Source organism: Perna viridis, chromosome 1 (genome assembly GCF_037379345.1).
Source record: "Perna viridis isolate PV_CMFRI_1.1 ecotype Kerala chromosome 1, ASM3737934v1, whole genome shotgun sequence".
Lineage (NCBI taxonomy): Eukaryota > Metazoa > Mollusca > Bivalvia > Mytilida > Mytilidae > Perna > Perna viridis.
The window spans coordinates 54,132,529-54,154,308 of record NC_142445.1 but is presented as its reverse complement, the minus strand read 5'-3'; the positions used below and the strand labels follow the sequence as shown (position 1 = coordinate 54,154,308).

At 30.5% G+C, this 21,780-nt stretch overlaps 1 protein-coding gene across 4 annotated transcripts; it reads left to right on the top strand.

Annotated features, from left to right (window-relative positions):
- The first annotated feature begins 1,211 nt into the window (after positions 1 to 1,211).
- On the top strand, positions 1,212 to 21,215 carry LOC148629394 (tyrosine-protein kinase STK-like). 4 transcript variants are annotated; one of them, XM_088550198.1, is made up of 12 exons: positions 1,212 to 1,323; positions 6,622 to 6,808; positions 7,204 to 7,300; positions 7,878 to 7,982; positions 8,941 to 9,032; positions 10,721 to 10,753; positions 12,849 to 13,007; positions 13,274 to 13,420; positions 14,035 to 14,294; positions 14,499 to 14,652; positions 15,783 to 15,914; positions 16,822 to 21,215. In XM_088550198.1, the coding sequence occupies exons 2-12, from the start codon at positions 6,649 to 6,651 to the stop codon at positions 17,040 to 17,042; spliced, it is 1,560 nt and encodes a 519-aa protein (XP_088406324.1). In that variant the 5' UTR covers positions 1,212 to 1,323; positions 6,622 to 6,648; the 3' UTR covers positions 17,043 to 21,215. The 4 variants fall into 4 exon arrangements, with proteins under 4 accessions (XP_088406324.1, XP_088406338.1, XP_088406317.1 ...); XM_088550191.1 differs by having other exon boundaries at positions 1,224 to 1,373; XM_088550212.1 differs by lacking the exon at positions 10,721 to 10,753.
- Positions 21,216 to 21,780: the final 565 nt, after the last annotated feature.

Sequence of the window (21,780 nt, the reverse complement as noted above, 5' to 3'; positions counted from 1 at the left end):
CACTCATCACTCAACCTCATTATATCTATATGGGTGTATTATAAATCTTGATGACTTTTTTTGTGTCTATAATATTACATGACTATTTAATATATGTGTATTTCATATGTGTAAAAATATTTCATCTTTGTTCATGTTATCTCAATAATGATGAAATAAAGAAATGAACATATGTAGGGTAACGATCCTGGTATATGAGCATTGCATTCTGACATAAATGAAATTATATATATTAAGTTTATTTTTTTAGCATGGTCTGATAATACGGATAACAATGCATTTATATCCTCAGCTCTCTTTCGACCGCGTGATTGATTTTTTTATGAACCTGTTAGGTATTCAATGCCCTCGTGCACTTCAGTTTTAATATGTGAGTTTGGGATTTTCTTTAGTTTTACTTGCACTGAAAATAACCTTATCCCTTAAAAAAAACATTATAGATAAAGCTTTTGTTTTTTGTTTGTTTGTTTTTTTTTTAAACTGTTCAATCATTTGAATAATATTAAGTTAATATATCGTTAGTACTGGTAAACTGAGAAACGAAATAAAAATGCGAAATATGGTGGAAATCGAAATGAAACAAAACGGAAGGAACCTTTAGTATATATATAAACGAAAGCAAAATTGAAACGTTCATACCGAATGCAGTAAAGTCGTCGTTTTTATAAACACAATATTTCAAAGTTGAAATACGAGACAGTTATAAATCTATGTACTTTTCTAATGATGTGTTAGTTCGTTTTAATTAGAACACTCATTGACATCAGACTGAAATTATACGGCGATTTAGCCTTTGTGGCAGTATCTTTATAGAAAAAATAAGACAAAGAGTAATACATATTGATCTTAAGTTACATTGCAAAACATCGTAAAATATTGTACACTATCCTTGAACTTATGAGACACTAGATCAAATACACAAAATTATGTTCATTAAACTAAGAGACACCTTATTTACATAAAGTGAACAATTAAATCTGTATATATAAAAGTAACATCTTAACTGCAGATGATATATCCGGGGACTTTATATACACTCCCTGATGTATCTGCTTATGAAGAAAACCAATCTGGGTTCCTTGATTGAACTTTTTATTGTTGATTTCTATAAATTTGGAAATCTGTCTTTACAAATTCCATTTTTTTCTTAGCTTACGTTTTCTCGCTTTTCAGAGTTTATTGCGTTTCGTTTTTTACTTTACAAGTATCTCTGATATCTTTGAGATGGTCCCTATCACTGAAGCAACGAGAAATCACGAGACTGTGTATATACCTTCCGGCGAGAGACTTCCTGGTCGATTGCGAAGTTTTGTTTTTGAAAAAGTTGGTTTTCAAACATAACTTTGACTCAACTGTGATAAAACATGGTCCATGTAAGGGTTTTTTTATTTATATTCTTGACATCTATGTTTGGAACTTGGTAACGATTGTTAACTATTGCGTGGGGGTTCGTCTCACTTTCCCGTTCTTCAGTTCCTGCATATTATTGCTTTGGAATTTTGTTACGAAGAAGTGTATTGTAATATTGCAGGAACTGTTAAAGAATTCCTGATTGTTAAAATGTTTGTTTTATGTATATATTTTCATAGGAATAGCCATCCATGCCCGACTCTTAAGGAACCATATTATAACATAACCACTAACCAGTGATGTTTTGGCAAGGATTTTTGTAGCGAGCACTGCAAAGTGGTTTGAGCTCTACGGTTATTACATGTACTATCTAAATTTTCCTTAAGGTTCCCCAATATACTCGTGAAAAAAAAAGTCATCTCCCGGAAGTAAGCAAACGTAACTTTCCTTGCGGAGAAAATTCACTGATTCCTTAAACCAAACAAATAAAAATACATAGGCTAAGATTAGGTTTCAATAAAAATAAATTCATCTTTTCAGATAGTTTTCGAGTCTTTCTCTATTTTTTTAGTAACTAAAAGAAGTGAATAGAATGTTTTTATAGAGTTCGGGAAACACATGGATGTACGTACTTATATCTTCGCTGTTCCACTGTCGCTGTTGTCAAGAACCAAACCCGCCGTGGAAAGAAATATAATTTCAAGTATATTATCCAAATCAAAGCATAGCTTTTCTAAGATAAGAAAGGCAATCAGTTTCTTGTTTGGAATTTGCAGCTATCGATTGAATTTTGTTTACGTCACATGATATGTGTAAAGTATTCCCACCATCTGTAGAGAACAGTAATATTTCCAGTATCTGTACAAATTGATCTGACGGGCCAAAACTGAAAAGTGTGTTGCTAGAGATGCCCTTAAGGGATAAGATATGTAAAGCATTGCGAAGTGCTATAAAGTTATTGACCATTTTGAGAGCAAGGAAAAAGGGGGTATGGGGTTGGAATTTTGGGAAAAAATTTGTCTCAAGTTATTCATTTATTGAAAAAAACTCCCCCATTAATCAACAAGGCAGATTTTCAAATAAAAATATTGATTTTGCTTGCTGCTTAGATATAAACAAAAATATTGCATTTGCGAAGCAAACATTTTCATCTGGGTCGACCCCCATTTTGTAATGTTCTTTATTATTTTTAGAGTCTCACACAGACAATACATGTGTGGTAAAGCTCACGGTACTCACTGATTTAGGCAATGCCTACCCCATATTAAATTTTTTATACTTTATTTCCTTTACACAAGCATATATACAATTCACATTCTGCTTAAAAGCAAAATTAAAGTATGGAAATTTCAAAAACAGTAGAATATATAACCACTCTCAGTAGAACCCTATTAACATCAATAATCATGTTTGGTCACCATTAGTGTGAAAATTGCGATTAGAAGAAATGAAGAAGGGAACTAACATTGATTTATGAGATGGTGAAGAAGAATATATATTTGATGACCTTGGTGCAGTTAAATGTCCACCTGAATAGGGTCATTAAAAACAAGAACAAAAGAATGTGAGGAAAATTTACATGTCAGAGATATGATCATTCAGAAAATAAACAAAACACAAGAATACAAATGCATTGTTTTCACTGAGGCTAATGTTTAATAAATACTGGGCTATGTGGAGCTGGAGCTGTGATGTATTTCAAGGGTCATGGATGAAACATCTGAATTTGCAAACAAGGATTACTTCTTCTAGCAGAATTAATTGCAGTTAAACTAGTTTTGGAAAAAGTAGAGCTATTATTAACAGCCAGTTAGAATTTAAATTGGAATTTAGATGATCATAAAAAAACTTCAACTCTGATATGAGATAAAATTAAAAAGTTACAAAAATGATTTTCCATTGGACAGTAGGCCATGCAGTCACATAGGTAGTGGAAAACAAAATTTCTGACAGTTAACCAAAGGAGTCAGTAGGGGAATCAGAACAAACAGGAGGTTCTCATATAAAAATTACCAAACAAGATGTAGAAAGGGCTGCAAGAGATCATGTATTCATTAAATGGCAGAAAAGATGATGTATATACATCCTATATACATGTAGTAATACATGTACATGTACTGCATCCCAACCAACTCTGCCGGACCAACGGATATGACTGGTGAAAAAAATTGGAGGTTCTGTAAAATTGTGCAGCTTACAGGACCATCTGACCGGTTAAATATTTTCATGAGATAAAATAGTATAATAACAATACTAAGAAATTTTGGTAAACAACAAATTTTTTTTATCGCAGTATGACAAAAATAGTCCTTCCAAATTAAATTTGCCTATAAATAACAGACCTATCAGCATATTGATAACACACTCTTCAATAATTGTCACAATCGGAATACTCCCTGCCTTTCTTTGAATTGAAGTAAATGTTAAGAGGTTTTCCTAATGTAATCTTTGATGGTATTTTTATTATAGAAATAAGACTGTAATATATAATAAAAAAAGAAACTTCCCCTGATGGAAAATTCAAAGATATTTGTAGGTTTTTGATGACCAATATGACATATTTTGACCCAAATAAAAACAAAACGTGTGTGTAAGGTCTGCTTTGGTGAAGAGAATTTATTAGTTATCTTTCATGCTTTTTACTGGTAATTTCATTTCATTATATTACATTGATTTTTTGTATTTGCAACTACATCTTGAACTCATAAGTTTCTAGCTATGCTACTAAAAATGATCTGTCCCGTGCAAAGAAAACAAAATACTGTCCTCTTCTGTAGACTAAGCACACAAAAAGAAAATCCAAATATGGAAGGCTTACCTGAAAAAAAAGTGGGGGCAGCAAAAATTAGTGAAAAGTAGGTTGTACCAAATTGATGGAATTAGTAAAGAAGAATAAATCTCTACAATAAATTCATAGTTGATTTTCATAATTGTATAGTCAAGAACTGATGTATTTTTATGTTTCCATTTATTTTTTTAACTGAAACAAGTTACATCATGATGGATCTGACTACATGAACATTTTACCAACAGTTGTTTTACCAAGTTTTGGATGAGGTTTCACTATTCCCAAAAGGGATGAGAGGTTTCACAATCTGTGCTCAACACAATAGGTCATACAGGTTATAGGGTTTCATGTTTACCAATATGCCATACATTACAATACAGTAGTTTTATTTCCTAATCATAAGGCCTTTGCAGGGATAATGAATGACAACAATGAGCATAAATAGTATTGTATTATACAATAAATTTGTAACCACAAAACCATGCATTACTGATTTTAGTTAATTCAACACATTAAGAGATAAGAGAAAGGATAGTTGCCTTGGTTTTCCTGTCCCTTGATTTATGGTTTTTGATTACCGGGTACCCCTTCATATTTTTTCAACTCTGATTGTAGGTCTGGTTAAAGTTCTGAAGGTCCAGTAAAAGTTTTATATTCAAAGGACCTTCTGTCCAGTAAAAAAAATTGTGTTTGGCTGGGACTGGTACTGCCATTTTATTCAAAAGTGGTACATTGAACACCGTGTTCTAGGATTCCATCTTCCTTTCACTCTGGACAAGAGCAATTTGTTGTGGAAAACTTGTTTATTATGCCCTACTTTCACTTAGGCAAGTAGAAAACTAATTTTTTTAAAATGATTTGTTAAGTTTGGAAAGCAAACTTCAAGTGTAGGAAAGTTAATCTTCATTTAGACTTTTTCAGTGTAAACCTAAAATTTAGAAAAATCCTAGAACACTAGTTCAACAATTGGTAGCAACAATAACCTAAAGAAAGGTTAGCAGACTCCAAGTTTGGCAGTGCATTAGGTTTTTAGTCGAATCACTAATTACCAACAATCACCTCTGTAACAGATTTCACAGTCAATTTGACTTTTTTGTAAACAAAAATATGCAGAATTTTAATGTCCCTAGGTTTGAATAATTTGACATTTTTATGAAAGATGTTTCGTACATATGAAATTGTTGCTCTTTCTGTTTTTTTTAAAAGAAAAGTATCAGGCCACAACATTATGTTTATATATTTTTAAGACAGTTTTGGGGGTTTAGTCAGGTCAAGTGACTTCAAGTGTACCATAGTTTCATTGCATCATTTGCAATGTCCTGTTTTGAATTTAGAAATCAAATAGGAATTATTGAAATTGTTTTGTTATCAGTTATATCATAACTGAATTGATTGATGTGCACAGTGGTGGATCCAGCAATTGGGGTGCACGGGGTTGGCACCTCCCACTATTTGTTGGAAAATTTGTCATTTTCATATGTAAAATTGACAAAATTGACAAATAATGTCTTAGTACCCCCCTTTTTCTGAGGAATCTCGGCTGGCACTCCTCCTTTTCAAAGTGTCTGGGTCCGGCCCTGTTGCAACAATGCATGATCAGATCATTATGTTTCTTATTACAAATAAGCTGTGGCATTGACAGTTTGAAAAATACATGCAACCCTCAGTAAGCACATAGAGAAGAAGAGCGTGTAATAGAAACAGATCCTTTTATATCCCTAAATAGGTGCTATAGGCAGTGCTTGCTATCACAACTAACAGAGCCTTGCCATGTACATTTTGTACTTGAGCAATAATCATTGTTCTAAACACAGTGATAATTTACAGGAATGAATTAAAAACTGAAATTCCTTTATCAATGCAGGTAGTAAAACCTGCTTAACAGGATACTAATAATTATTAGTAGTAACTGCCAAAAACTGGATCTGACCTTGCCAGCTGGCTATTTTGATCACATCTCTTATCAATTGAGGGAATGCAAGGGGTATATTGTAAATTGTAATACTCATAACATGCTTGTTAAATCTGCTGAGTAATCATTGTACTGGTGTGTGTTTGTTTTAATGCTATTTTCAACTATTTAAAACTTGTGAGACTTTTTATTATACATTTAATGAAATGTACATCATATTCCAAGTAAGTTGACAATGTAGTTGTTTAATTTAATGAAGTTAAGCTGTCTGTAGTTCAAATCTTTTTAGTTAGCTATTTGTTGAAGTATGGACATGTACATGTAGTAAAATTCTTAGTGAATGGACAGTATTTCAGCAATACTAAGAATTGATTAAGAAATTAACAGGTATTTATTTTTATTACCTGTAGAACTTTAGAAGGAAGTCAATTTGCATGTATATACGGAATAAATTGTAAAGAATATGGGATTTTAATTTACCTGTAGTATTTAAAAGAATGCTAAATTTAGTTCCTGGTTTAGTTCTACAGTGTATTTTTCTATACACACTTACATGTGTCTACTATTCCAGGTTTAAGATGAAAATACTTCTGTTAACATGGGTGGCTGTCTAGGCAAACCAGAAACAGGGGGCAATAAGCCCCCTTCAGCAGCTGTTTTGAATGGTGGTCAGGGTCTATCTCCTCAAGATGTTACTATTTCAGTTGATGGCCCTACCAGTCCAGTACGGCCACTTCCACCACCACCAATGAATTCCAGTATGTATCACCTATTCCTTATATAATCATATTTGCTTTATAACATTCGTAACCTGTTTTGGTTTAAAACATAAGTAGCTCAGTATTTTAGCCTAGGATAAAGTTTCATTAATTGTTTGGTTTGGGATATATAGGAATCACTGTCTGTCCATTTGTTTCTCCACAAATCTTGTAAGTGTAGTTGCAGATTTGCCATATGGATGTTGATGAAATTACAGGTATTCTTTTTGTGAGTCTGCTCACACTATTTTAAGACCATAGGGCATTGTGAATGAATTCATGGCCTGGCAATTTAGGTTGGTAACTACATGTATATACAAGTATTACCGGAACAGATCATACAAATGTATTTCTTCTACTTCAATGGTTTAACCTACAAATATGTTATATTACAGCTGGACTTGTTATGAGAGCCTTATATGATTTTGATGCAATCAATGATGATGATTTATCATTTAAGAAAGGAGATCGTTTGGAAGTTGATGAAGCCAGGTTGTACATTTAAATTAATTTTAGACACAAATGTTGAAAATATTTTCTTCATTTTCAAAAAGGAAAGGGAAAACCTATTTATAAATGTAATGATTTTTAAGAAATTTCATTTGAAACCACCATTGTTCATGTAGTTGTATGGTGAACATGTATTTACAACTGAAATCGTGTCTTTAACTTTGTCTTTTGTTCTATGGTGTTGAAAATTTTAATATATCAGCTTGTTATTGTAAACTATAGGAATACTTAAAATTAAATAAAAATACATTTCCCCATATGAGTTCAGGAATTATTTTTTTGTATTGATTATTAAAGAAATTTGTGGATTACACCAAGTGTAAACAGCCAGAATTATTTTTCAGCTATATAAAAACATGAGATTCTAATCATTCCTTGAAAAATCATTATTTTTATGAAAAAATAACTATTTGACCATAATTTTTAAAATGTTTCCAGTTATGTAAAGGAATTTTATCTACATGATCTTCACTTTTTTATTACCTTTTTTTAAAGGGAAAGATGGAAGAAAGTTTGTCTAATGAATTAAAATGTTTTTGTTTTTTGTTTTGTTTTTCAGCACCAATTGTGATTGGTGGATGGCACGTCACCTGACTACTAGACAACAAGGTTATATACCAAGTAACTATGTCACTAAAGATGATGATTCTCCACAGGCACAAGAGTAAGCTGTGCATTTACTTTGTGTCATCATTTTATGTTGTTAGATTTTCACATTTTATTTATGAATGGGCTAACTGCGCTTTAGATTAGTTTTGTCAGTTTATACTGTAGGTTGTCAACTTATGTGAACCAAACTTTTTTCACATTTATTTAAATTTTATGTCCTAGGATATAAATTTTTTTTTTTGACTTTTTATTTTCATAACTAACAACCTGCTTGATATGTATTTCATAATGAAGGGATTTATTTGTGGATATTTATTTGCAATTTGTTTGCCTTGTTTGGGAAATAAGGAAAAAATAAGGTTCTGCTAAAGTCAATATCTAGGTCATTCCTTAATGAAATGTTTTCATTCATAGTTTTAATAATACATTAAATTTAGCACTGAAACATTGCTAAATGCATCTTTATATGTATATGACACACAAGCACAAGTCAAACCTAGGAACACATGTTTTATAACTTCTGTGTAACATTAACAACAAAAATGTAAACAAAATATTTTAGAATAAATCTACAACTGTCAAAAACAAGATTTGAAGTCTGAAATTCATATAGTTCTATTCCAAAATGAATAATAACAGAACTATATGAATTTCAGACTTCAAATCTTGTTTTTGACAGTTGTAGATTTATTCTAAAATATTTTGTTTACATTAATGTTGTTAATGTTACATAGAAGTTATAAAACATGTGTTCCTAAGTTTGACTTGTGCGTGTGTGTCATATACATATAAAGATGCATTTAGCAATGTTTCAGTGCTAAATTTAATGTATTATTAAAACTATGAATGAAAACATTTAATTAAGAATGTCCTAGATATTGACTTTAGCAGAACCTTAATTGATTGCAAAAATAATTTGGGTTACAGAATCAATTTTTTGTGTTGAATTTATATTATTAAAATAAACCTGAATGGTATATCATTATCAATATTGATGATTTTTCCCCTGATAGTTGGTGGTATAATGTTGAAAGAAAGGAAGCTGATAAACAGTTGATGTTACCAGGGAATCCACAAGGAACATTTCTTGTCAGAGAATCTGCTGGTAAGTGGATTTTGTAAAGGATGTAAATATTTTAATTTACCATCAATTACAGGCTGTTTTTCCCCATGAAGGGATTTCAAAATCTTGCAAAATCTCAAAAAATAAGTATACTCCCAGGCCTTTATAAGACATTTTGTTCCCATATGCTGAAATTTCATTCAAAAAAATTTGTGTAGGAGTAAGAAGCTTTGAAACAGGTTTACACAATCACTAGAACATTTTTTTACATGAAGACTCAAGGTATTATGTGATACCCTCTGAAAAGATGTATGTTCCTCTGTCCCAATGGTTTCCAGATGATACCTTGAGAACAGATAAGTGAAACTTTGCTTAGTTATTTAGTACCATAATAAATAGTTTAAGATCAATATTCAGCAAAATCCAAAAGGCCATCCCCCTTTTTTTACATTATATGGCGGGATATCACTTAATGTTTCATCATTGCCCTATTTTAGTTCTTGTAAATGCCAAACTGGCTGAATTATAAAAGTCTGTTGAGACAACCTCTCTTTTTACAGGTTCTGATTTATTTGATGTGTAAATGGATTTAAATGAACATGGAGAATTCAATTGCAATATGAAGCAGATGTAACCTGTAAGAGGGCAAAATTGGAAATATTGATATTTAAAAAAAAAAAATAATGATGCCTTTTACAGTTTTACATCATCTAGAATTTATTTTTCGTCACAATTTAAGAAAACTTTTCGTTGTGAGCCATAAATAGATAAACCTTTGTTTTTGTTAAAGATACGAAACTACAAATGTTATATAGATCCTTACTCGGTATTACAGGTTATCTTCCCGTAAGATGAAATAAGGCTCTCCGTGCTTCTAAGATCAAAGGTTAAATTCGTATTGATGACCATTATGAGGACTGATTATTCTGTATCAAAGAATTATAATTTTTGTATTTCTGACTTTAATGATAATTTATTTGCTGAAATGATTTTAAAAAGTGCTTTCTTTTTCATGATTTATCAAAGATTTTCTTGGGTGTTATATTTAGCCCTAAATGTCTTTATATATACTTCGCGAGTTGATTAATTTATTGTTGTCATCCTATTAAAGTCACAAGAACTCATGGAAGTCATAAATGTGTACTCATTTAATCATAGCCATAGAATTTGACTAACCACTTGCTATTAAATGGGATTAAATTAGAATAAAAAGGCAGAGACACCACCCTATACTCAAAGTGTAGATGGGCTATCATTCCATATTTTTTCTGGTGTGCTTAAGGAAAACTTTGATTTCTACAGAAGGAGCCAAAAAATACCCAGAGATTCAGTTAGTCTTTTATGAGGATAAGAATCAGACACTATGATTTTATGTTTTTGCAATCTTTGTCAAAATATTTTTAATTATTTTGCAAATTTCATGGAGGAATTTACATATGAAAGATGTCAAAATCTCTTAACTAACTAAAATGAATATGGAATGGATCCCATATCATTTCTAGAGCATGCTTATGACATAATTTGAATTTTGTATGACACAACAATAAGAAAACTATAAGGGATTACATGTATGGACTTCTTCATTTTTTTTTATTATAATATCCAGCAAGACAAGTTTTTTTATATCCCCACACAGAAGGGGTATATAGTGATTGCTTTTTATGTATTTTAACTTCATTTTATATCAGTTTTTAACACTATAGGTATAAGCATTTTAATTTTAATTACAGCCAAACCTGAAATACAAAATAAAAAGACTGTTTGTAAATATTTTAATTCTTTTACTTGCTATACTCTGTGAAAAATGAAAGATGCAAATATTTTAAGAAACTAGGTAGTCTTATCTACAGTGTCTGTTTCTTTCTATTCTATAATACAAGATCTGTTTCAAACAAAAAATGCATGATAAATACTAGATGTTATTATACCGTCCCAAAAGATATATTAATGTTATGGCGCTGTCATTGTCAGTAGGCCCTTAGTTTCTGCACAATAATTTGGTTATGAAGATCTCTATGAAAGTTCTATACCACGAAAGTCAGGCTTAGAGCCAAAAAAACAAAAGGCTCCCAGGAGCCTGAATCACTTACCTGGTTAAATGTTTGCCTTTCAAGGCTAATAACTCTCCAGGGAGTTGTCCAACAATTTTTACTCAAAGAATACTTTGGTAGGACTTATCATAAGGACAATTTCATGAATTGAAAGTTTCTTTCTGTCTATTATAGTTTTCAAGATATTGGCTGAAAACAGCTAGAAACATAATTTTTCGCATTTTAAGGGTAATTACTCTATCAAGGAGCCAACATACATCTTTGATTCCTGTTGATTTGTGCAGGCCTATAAAATTTCTTTCTGTCTATTATAGTTTTCAAGATATTGGCTGAATACAACATCATTTTTCACCTTTCAAGGGCAATAACTCTTAGAAATTGTCCAACAATTTTGGTTCAATGGAGACTTTTGTAGGCCTTATTATAAGGATCATTTCAGCATCTAAAAGAATTTGGCTTTACCTAAGGGTTTTGGAGATATTATACACAAAACTTCTGAAGGACCTTTGTTCTATTTTTAGTAATAGTGGCCATTTTTTTCATTGGATTAAGATTCCCCACATCAGTACTATGCAGAATACCCTAAGGAAAATTCATACCAAGCTTGGTTCAAATTGGTCAAGTAGTTTCAGAGGAGAACCTTTTTTTAAAGTAATAATGTTAAAAATAGCCAGAAAACATAAAAAAAGAGCAATAACTTTAACATGGCTTAACAGTTAAAAATGAAAATTTGACCACAGATACATCTCAACATGTTGAACACTTTTACCCATGTCAGAATTTTGCTAAACCTATTGGTTTATGAGATATATGGGGAAAACTTCTGTCTGACCCCTATGTTCTATTTTTAGTAACAGCAGTTATGTTTCTTGACAGATCAAAAATCCCAGTATCATTTCTATGCAGAATACTCTAAGGAACATTCATACCAAGTTAGGTTTTAATTGGTTAAGTAGTTTCATAGGAGAAGAGTTGAAAAATTGTTTACAGGACGAAAATGGATGCCAAGTGATGGCAGTAGCTCACATGGCATGTGACCAGATGAGCTAATAAAAGGAGTAAAATTCAAATTATTTCAGTAAAAATTTTAGATTTAAAGGCCATAAAGGGGCAAAAATGAAACTTTTTTTCTGGTTTTGGACAATACCGGAAAAGTGTATGAATCTCCTTGAAATTGAAGTACAATTATCCTTGTTACTATAGGAGGGTGGAATTTTATATTATTTAAAAAGTAAGCTTCTAAGTTGGACCCCTTCAAACAAGACTACTGGTTTTCCAATTTATAAAATTCTGTAAGGCAAAATGTGCTGGTACATGGATGGATGAGTTAAGAAGGTGATATTGGATCTTATTATTTAAGTTGTTTGACCACTTTTGTTAAAGTCATGCTTGACTGTTGCTTCTGTATTTGTCCCAACTGTTCAGGGAATGACCTCAGTGTTTGTATCAAGCTGTATACTACAAAGCATTTTATTAAACAAAGTGTTGATATTGCATGGAGCTTTATACTAATCATTTTTTCAAATTTTAACAGTATTTTAAAAGATTGAATTTTACTCAGTGCATAAATCATGTAAAAGCGTATGTTAAGAAATTTAATGATGTAGCTGAAATAGAAAATGTAGTTTATATTCCAAGTAGTTGTTTTTCATAAAAGAGGTTCTTTGTATTGGTTGCTTCAGTCATTGATGTCACAGTTAATTTTTTCATACAATTCAATCACCTCATTCATTTTTCTAATCATCATACAATAAATGTTCATGTTTATTTCTACAGTATACACCATTTGTTTGTTCTTTGATTTAAGATAAACAGTCATATGTATTGTCTATACGGGACTATGATGCTAAGGCTAATGATGCATGTGTAAAACACTACAGAATTAGAAAGATGGACAATGGTGGATTTTATATTAGTCCAAGGAGAACTTTTCCTGGACTTCTGAAACTTATACAGCATTATCAAGGTTTGTTATCTGTTCTTAGATTTGTACACTAGTCTTGTTACAGATGTGAACCAAGTTGTGAGTGGATATAGCAACTGTGATGCCATTCTATCTTCATTTTAAACTTTGATAGATTTCAACAGAACTTCGCACACACTTTATATTTATAAAAATCCATAATCTGATTGATTTTCAAGATCAAGTACCTATTTTTTATTTTGTCAGAAGTTACTGCTCTTGTTTTATACTGGTTTTTAACATTACAATTTTTGTATCCAATTTTGCAGGTGTTGGTGATGGGTTGTGTTGTCAACTTACTGTCCCCTGCCCGAAGCTTCCACCTGTAGTACAGTTCAGAGAGCTGGAAGTTACTAGAGAATCTGTTAAATTGATGAAGAAATTGGGTAGTGGATGCTTTGGAGATGTACATGCAGGTATAGTTGATAAAAATGAATGTATTTAAAAATAATTATTTGTTGTGATAGAAAAAATAAAGCTATTAAACCACTGTAATTGAAAGTTCTTCCTATGAAACACATATACATGTACTGATATTTGAAGTCTGGAGGAGGATTTCACTTCAAAATTATATATCTTTAATATTTTTTTCTGTATTTTTCCTAAAGTATATTCATGTATTTGTGTAAATGAAACTTTTAGTAAGTTTTTTGTAATTGATCAGCTTTTGATACAAGATACTGATTTGTGTAGTACATGTAGTGAAATTAAAGTAAAATTAATATTGAAAAGTTTTGCTTAGTTTTCTGTCTTTATATGAACAGGAAATTGGTACTAATTTGTATTTTCTGTCTTAAGTGTAGGTTATGTGATGTGGTAAAGATATTAAAATACTTAAGATGTTAGAAATTCTTTTGTTTGAAAGAAATAATGATTAAATATTTGAAGTATTTCCACATAGATTTTAGCTAATAGAGAGAGAAAAATATATCTACAAACATTGAAAGAAAGGTCCTGTGGAAGAAAGAGAAATAAATGTTACCATGTTAACTTAAAATTTTGTTTTAAAGATATATAACTGATATTTTAGGGAAGTGGAGAAATACTGTTGATGTTGCTGTAAAAACTTTAAAACAAGGTGCTATGAGTGCTGAAGACTTTTTGTCGGAGGCAAAACTAATGCATAAATTACGACACCGTAAATTAGTGCAACTTCTTGCTGTGTGTACAACTACTGAACCTATATGGATTATTACGGAACTAATGGTAAATGGTTCCCTGTTAGATTACCTGAGGAAGGACGAGGGAAAATCCATTAAACTTCCTGTAATAGTTGATATGGCTGCTCAGGTATGACCTCATTATGCAGATCACACCGATAAAAACACATTTTTTTTCTCTGTAAAATTGTCTTATTGATTTTTTTCATAACTGTTTAAAAATCCTTAGTTTGAAAATTTGATTAGAAGATATGAATGGATTTCAAATTCTTCCATGAGATTCTAAGAATTTTTGTTTACGTTACATTGATAGAGATGGAATGTTTCCTCTTAGATTGCAGATGGAATGGCTTATCTGGAAACAGAAAACTTCGTTCACAGAGATTTACGAGCAGCTAATATTTTAGTTGGTGAAAGAAATGAAGTCAAAGTTGCAGATTTTGGATTAGCAAGACTAATTCAAGAAGATATATATGAAGCACATGAACGTAAATATCTAATAAAAATACTTTTATCATTTTACAATTGCCTATTCATAGTAATCAACCACTTTATATATTCTTGCCAAATGAGTCAGGATTATAACCTTCCATATGTTTGTCCATCATATTTATGATTTCCAAATGATAAATAAACACAAATATTTTCAAACTTGATTACTATACAGGTCATCTTTATTTTGGGTGTTTATGAGATTAACTGTTTAGGAGTTATGGCCTTAGCTCATTTAAAGATTTTGGTATTTCTGTTGGGTGCCAGTGAAGATCAGATTAAGTTCTTCAAGTCTCTGGCAAAGATGTTATCAGTCAAAATTTGATTTGGAATATTTTCATTGTATTAAATTACAACTAATACCAACAAATTTTTGTGTATATGAGATTGTACAGAACGAGCAGTACTACTGTAAATGTATTAATTTTCATGGTTCCTAAATTTCACGCATTTTGTCCAATGAACAAATCCATGGATTTCAATTTTCGCAGTTTCAAATAAAATAATTAGTGCTATATGGTGTTAAAATTCATTTTTCGGGTATTGTTTTACGTGGTTTTCTGTCCACTGCGAAAATTTATATGTTTACAGTATTCGGTCTAGCTTACATCAAGATGGTCAATGTGAACATTGTAAATCTGAACCTTGTTGGATAATACATGTTTTCTATTTGAAATTACTAACAGCCTTGAACTATTTTTCTGTTCGAAGTAGATGTACAGTTTCTAGCAACTGCAGGTAGATAGTCCTTTTACTATTTACTGGTCAAACAAAGTGAAATAACTTGCACACCAGACAGACTGGTTTTCTTCCTAATGATTTACTCAGAAGATATTATTTTATTTTGCTTTGAAATTAAGTGATTTGGAATTTAATTAGTTGTATTTTTTATTCTTTTTGTAAATTCAGTCTGGTATGTGGTATTTACTTAAGTTTTGGTAGTTCTTTGAAGAAGTTTACTGCTCTTCCTACTTTAGATGACCAAACAGTCTATTTGGTGTGTGCAATATTTTTCTTTCCATGTAGCTACAAAAAGGACCATTTTGTAGATACACTTTTTTATCAGCCTATTTCAGCGATTTATCATCTTACATTTATTAACACATCACTTCTTTTCTGTTTTAAGATACAAAGTTCCCTATAAAATGGACAGCACCAGAAGCAGCATTTGACAGAAAGTTCAGTATAAAGTCTGATGTTTGGTCTTATGGTGTATTGCTGTATGAATTAATCACATTTGGTCGTGTTCCATACCCAGGTATGTTTTTGCAGTTAAGGATTGTTTTCAATTATTGGTTCCTAACAACAATTGAAAATAATTCTTATATCTTAATTCAAAAACACCAGAAAACAAAAATAAAATAATTATTTAATGTTTCTGAATACGAAATCAACATTTTCTTAACACAGGTCAGTACTGTTAAAATCATCAATCAATAGTGTCTATGTAATTTACATGCATGCTTTTAGTGTAATGGGATACCATCATAAGTACATCTAGTTTTGTAATTAAGGGGGCATGGCCTAAATTTAGGTTATGCAAAATGGTCAAATTAGCTCGATTAAGCTGAACTATTGAAAATGTAATAGAAATTAAAATAGTTAAAGAAAATTTAATATGTTGAAAGATCGTTTTCAATTTTTGATCATGTTACAAACATATGTAATATAAAACTGGGGCAATTTATTAATTATGATTCATGAAATGTGAAGCCTTCTAATTTAAATTCTAAATTTGGAATTGATCCTCAATGAAATATTATTTATTTTGAGATCATTTAAATTATGAGTTGTGAACTAAATCAATCTAAATGATATTCTAGTACCTAATTTTGTTTTATAAATTTATCTGGTTTACCCAAATAGGAGCAACCAAGCAGAAGGTGTATAACACATGAAATTAGATAAAAGAGATTGCTTCTCTGCCAAGCACACAGTATTGAAGAGGGTAGAGTAACAAGTAGTAAGCTCCGAGTCATAATAATGTGTCTGAGTGGGGTGGCATGTCTACCTTCGAGCTGTTGCTTCTGTGAGCTAGCACTATAAAAATCCAGCTCAGCATGTCAGATCATTCTTGTCCTGAAATTCATAAAATATCTGCCATAGGAAGTTACATTATAATTAATCAATCATTTATGTATCTAAACAGACAGATTTGGTTTTAGGTATGACTGGACATGATGTACTTAGCAAAGTAGAAGCTGGAGTGAGGATGGCTAAACCTACTGGAGGTCCAATGACTTGTCCTGATCCATACTATGATACCATGTTACAGTGCTGGAAGAAAAATCCAGAGAATAGACCAACATTTGCCTTTCTTCAAGACTTCTTTGACAATTACTTTGTAACAGCAGAAGGAACATACCGAGAGGCTAATTGTGATTAATCTGCTCGTCTCACACCTAACCAAATCATATCTTCCCAATGTTGCATTTTATTATCATATTGTACTTATCACAGTACAGAATATCTCAAGAGTGACTAGGTACTACTGGTACATTTATAGTTATCATCCATAGATATGTCACCCTTAATCCTCAAATTTATAGTTTTTGTCAGTGTTTGTTTGCAGCTATTGTAATCAGAATTATTCATAGACATTTTCTTTTTAATTTAATTGTTTTTAATTGTTAATCAATTTCATTATTATATTTGGCATATTAAAATGGACGAGTACGTTTTTTAAGTACCAGTCCACATAAAATTCAGACACTGCCAATGGTAAAGTGATTCATGGTGTAGAAAAACCTACCAAACATACAATGGTTTTTCAATCTACATATGTTATATTTTTACATTACGATAATCATTTCTGCACTTTTTTTTAGAAAATCATACATTCATCTCGCACTTTAATAAATCGCCCAAATGAAATCAAATCAATAACCCTTGCAAAGTTGCAGATTTCATTTGCAATCTGTATAATTTTTTTCTCAAAAGCACAATAACCAAGTGATAAACTAAGACTGGTTATGATAGGCAGGGTAGGAAACTCACTCGAATTCTAGCCAGTCCTGAATACAATTTTTCAATATACTTACTATATGGCTATAAATTTTTTTGCTAAAATTTTTAAGCCAGTCCTTAAAAATGTAGCCAGTCGAAGGCTGGGGGCAGGCTACTATTTCTTACTCTGTTGTGATAGGAAAATTTAGGTAACAGTAACTGTTTCTGAAAAAGAAATAAAACTGAATTTTGTGGGTTTTTTGACATGCATGAATCACCTTCGGTCTGATTTTTAGAATGACTGCTACTTAAGTAGTCGATTTGACAATGAATTGTGTTTCTCCTTCAATAGTGAAAAAAAATATTCAATGAACAATGAAAGCATAGTTTTATATAGGCTTTGTGAAGAATTTAGTGACAATTTTACTTCTGCACAGAAAGAGCAAACTTTATGTATTTGTCACACCAAATAAATTTTGTGAACAAACTTGTATTGTGGTAATTATACCGGTAAATGATACTATTGTTACACAGGAACAATTGCAACATATGTTTAGGATCACCATGAAAAACATAAAAACATATGTTCATGAATAACAAATAATTCATGAGAAAAAAAGGTTAATAAAAGTAAAATGGAAATTATACGTCTCCCACAGGATTTAATGTATTCATATAATTTAGGAAAATAAAAACTTTTGTTGCGAATTGATTTTATAGTCACAAAAACCTAAATTTACCTATTGGTCCTAAACGTGTTTCCATGTTTTAAAACAAATGAAAACATATGGTGCAATTTTTCCTGTGTATTGGGAATGGAATGTGTGAGACAATCCAGTCTTACCTGAATCTAAATAAAACTGCTGTGTACAATATGATGATTATACAGGGTGTACATTCTGTAATAATGACATTGTAATTAAAGGTTGTGACTTTAGTCCATGATTATGTGTTAATGGTCTATGCAATTTCACTGACATAAAATTATACTTCTATTTCAAAAAGATATTTAATACCAGTCAGTTTTTCTATGTTGTTTGCAATATTGTAAATATTATGAATTTGTGCTCTTATCTTATATCATTACATGTTCTTTTATTTAAAGTATTTTTACCTAAAAAGAAACAAGGAAAGTGCTCTGATATATTTATTTACATTCCAACCAAAACTTTGTATATTAAATGATGACATTCCATGTTTATTTAATGAATTTTGATTAATTTTATTGAAACAGTGTTGATTTTTAAATAGTACTTCATTAAGATGTGTATTGATAACTAAAATTTTGAATTACAATATATGTTGGCTTTCAAAAGTAGTATCAGAAGAATAATGATTTTCTGTGACAAAATCCACTATTCATCTGTGCTATAATTGCTTTGTGCTTGATTACAGGATTTTAATTTTTTGACATTCAATACTGAATCTAAGCATAATCTGTCAGCTGTAAAAAGTATTAGTAATACATTTTAATAATTTTAATTAAACCTGTAACTCATTTAACCCTTCCAACCAAAGTTTCGTTTCTCTTGGCATTTTTCAGTTTATCATCTGTTGAAAAAATGCAAAGGACTGAAAAAATATGAACATGCATAGGCAATCTTTTATAGTGTTGACCAGTTATTGTGTAAAAGTAATGTTTTTGCACCCTGTCATTGTCAACATGTATATTTCTCGCTCTTAACTTGGAGCGGCATCAAATTTTGAAAATTAACATTTGTTATTATATAGATAGCAGTGCTTTATCGAATGTTCCCAGTGTATTAAATTTTGGTAATTTCACTCTCAGACTTTTTCCCACCAAAATATTACAACTTTGATATTAATCCTCCAATCACAAAATTTAAAATTCATGTTGAAAATATTGGTAAAATATGAAGAAAATTTATATAATAAGTAGGATAATATTTTGGTTATTCACTCTTTCCAATTAATTATCCTATTAATACATTACTGGTTTGGTCATTCTTTTATGTTATATTTTTATAAATACATAGTTGATATGAGATTAGTAACAAAGTATTGTGATGTAATTTTTTTGCAGTACATTTAAGACATTTGTATACAATCACAAAAGAACTGCAGTTATATAATGGGATTGTACTGTCGTCCTAAGACATTGATTGTTCTAACAATGTTCCAAACCATAAAAGAAATAAGGGGTAAAAAATTGACCATTTCAGTTCTTGTAAAATTCTTATCCTGTGTCAAATATCTAATCATAATCAAAATTCAAAGCTGTATCATGTTTGGTATATCGATACTTGCTCCAACTGTTCAGGGTTTTTACTTCTGCTGTTGTATCAAGCTGCACCCTGCAAAGCATTTTAGTTGAAGATGTAATGAATGCATTCATGATAGGTTTGATCCATTAATTTCATATTTTTCACAGGAACATGTTTACTGGTGTATACAGGAGAAACCCTTTATATATTTTGTATATTTTTTTAAAAAGTGGTTTTTATCATATTTTATTGTAAATATATATTCATAGATTTTATATCATCCCTTAAATTTATACAAGTTTAGTGTAGAGTATTGAATAGTACCAAATCGGATCATTTTCTGTCTGTAAGAATTTTAAATGACTATTCTTCATTTATTTTTTTTAAGAAGTGTAGTCCTTAGTTAAATGATATGTAACAGAAAAAAATCCTAACTTACACCTTGAATACAAAAAAAAAAAGTTATTAGGTGGTAACACAATATTAACCTCAACATAATAGAGTAATATTGCAGTAAATTGGAAAAAAATTCTGCAAGTCTGATGTGAGATATTCACTTGCTTAAAATATATTTTATTTGAGAAGTATTGTCTCAATATTGATTTAATCGTTAACATTCTTATACAGTTTTAGAACATTCCTAAATTTTTAATTAATTTGTAACCAGAAAATTTCTTATTTAGTTATATTTTCTGTCATTTTCTATCATTCTTTAACTTGCAATATATGTAATTGTACTACAATTATTATTATAAAAGAACAAATTTTAATGATTTTTCATAAAAACAAAAATGTTCTCATGATTTAATTATAAAGCATTAAACGATTGCAATATAAAATGCTTGTGAAGTTATGGGATCACTAATACAGGACTCCATTAATCCGATCTACAATGTTTTTTGCTGTGATATGTTAATTATAGTTAATATGTAATGGAACATATTTCTTATCAAGTAACTATCCATCTTTTTCAAGATATTTTCTGTAACAAAAATATTAAATAAAATCTCTCTTATTTCCATCTATGACCATACCTACATTATATTACCTTTCGAAAGAAAAGAATATTATATGAATATGGACAAAGCACCATTGACGTACATGTATGGTCAAAAGGTATCATGCTCTTCCATTTATTTTAATCTGAAATTGTGTTAAAGATGGTCTCAGAACAAATACAAATTACTAAAAAACAAAATAGCCTCAAAGCACTCAGATTTGTTATTTGACAATCTTTTCTTTTAAAATACATTCTGAACTGTACTCTGCTATATTTCAATCTTTGTTGAGATTCCTGTGTAGATATCACTAGTTAATTTTATTCAATTAAAATACCAGAGTAACATGAATTATACATATTTACATTGTAATAAAAAAACAAATAACAATCACTTGTTTTTTTTCTTTTTCCCAAGCCACATATACATAGTAATTTGTATATGATAGTACAGTGAAACCTGACTAAACCAAAATCTGAATAATCTAAAAGCTTGTGTAAAAGTGTAAAAGAGTTCAGACAGGTTACACTATACATGCACACTTGAGCATTAGTGAAGTGGATCTGTGTTATTATACCCCCTGCAAACAAATTTGAAGGATTTTTTTTATGAAACTTAATAGGAAGTTTGGGCATTGTATATAGATGTGCATGAAGGATTTTTATTACTGGCAGGGGACTCCATAACTTTAAAGGTTTTACATGTTGAAACCTAGTGAGCAGAACTCTTCCTAAATCACTAGGAACATTTTGTAACATATGTAAATGTGCATGAAGGAGTATACCATTATTTACTGTCAGGGGACTCTAGAGATAATCCAACTCAAAGGTGTTACATAATATAACTCAATAAGTGCAACACCTAAACCATTCAAGGGATTTTGATGAACCTTAATCGGAAGCTTGGGCATCATAAGCAGATGTGTATGAAATATAGTTACTTTCAGGTGACTGGA

Excerpts from the sequence above, each read along its gene's own strand:
- LOC148629394 (XM_088550198.1), top strand. The coding sequence starts at position 6,649 with ATGGGTGGCTGTCTAGGCAAACCAGAAACAGGGGGCAATAAGCCCCCT. Across the intron at positions 7,301-7,877 it reads TTGGAAGTTGATGAAGCCAG|CACCAATTGTGATTGGTGGA; the intron begins GTTGTACATTTA and ends TTTGTTTTTCAG. Across the intron at positions 10,754-12,848 it reads ACAAAATAAAAAGACTGTTT|ATAAACAGTCATATGTATTG; the intron begins GTAAATATTTTA and ends CTTTGATTTAAG.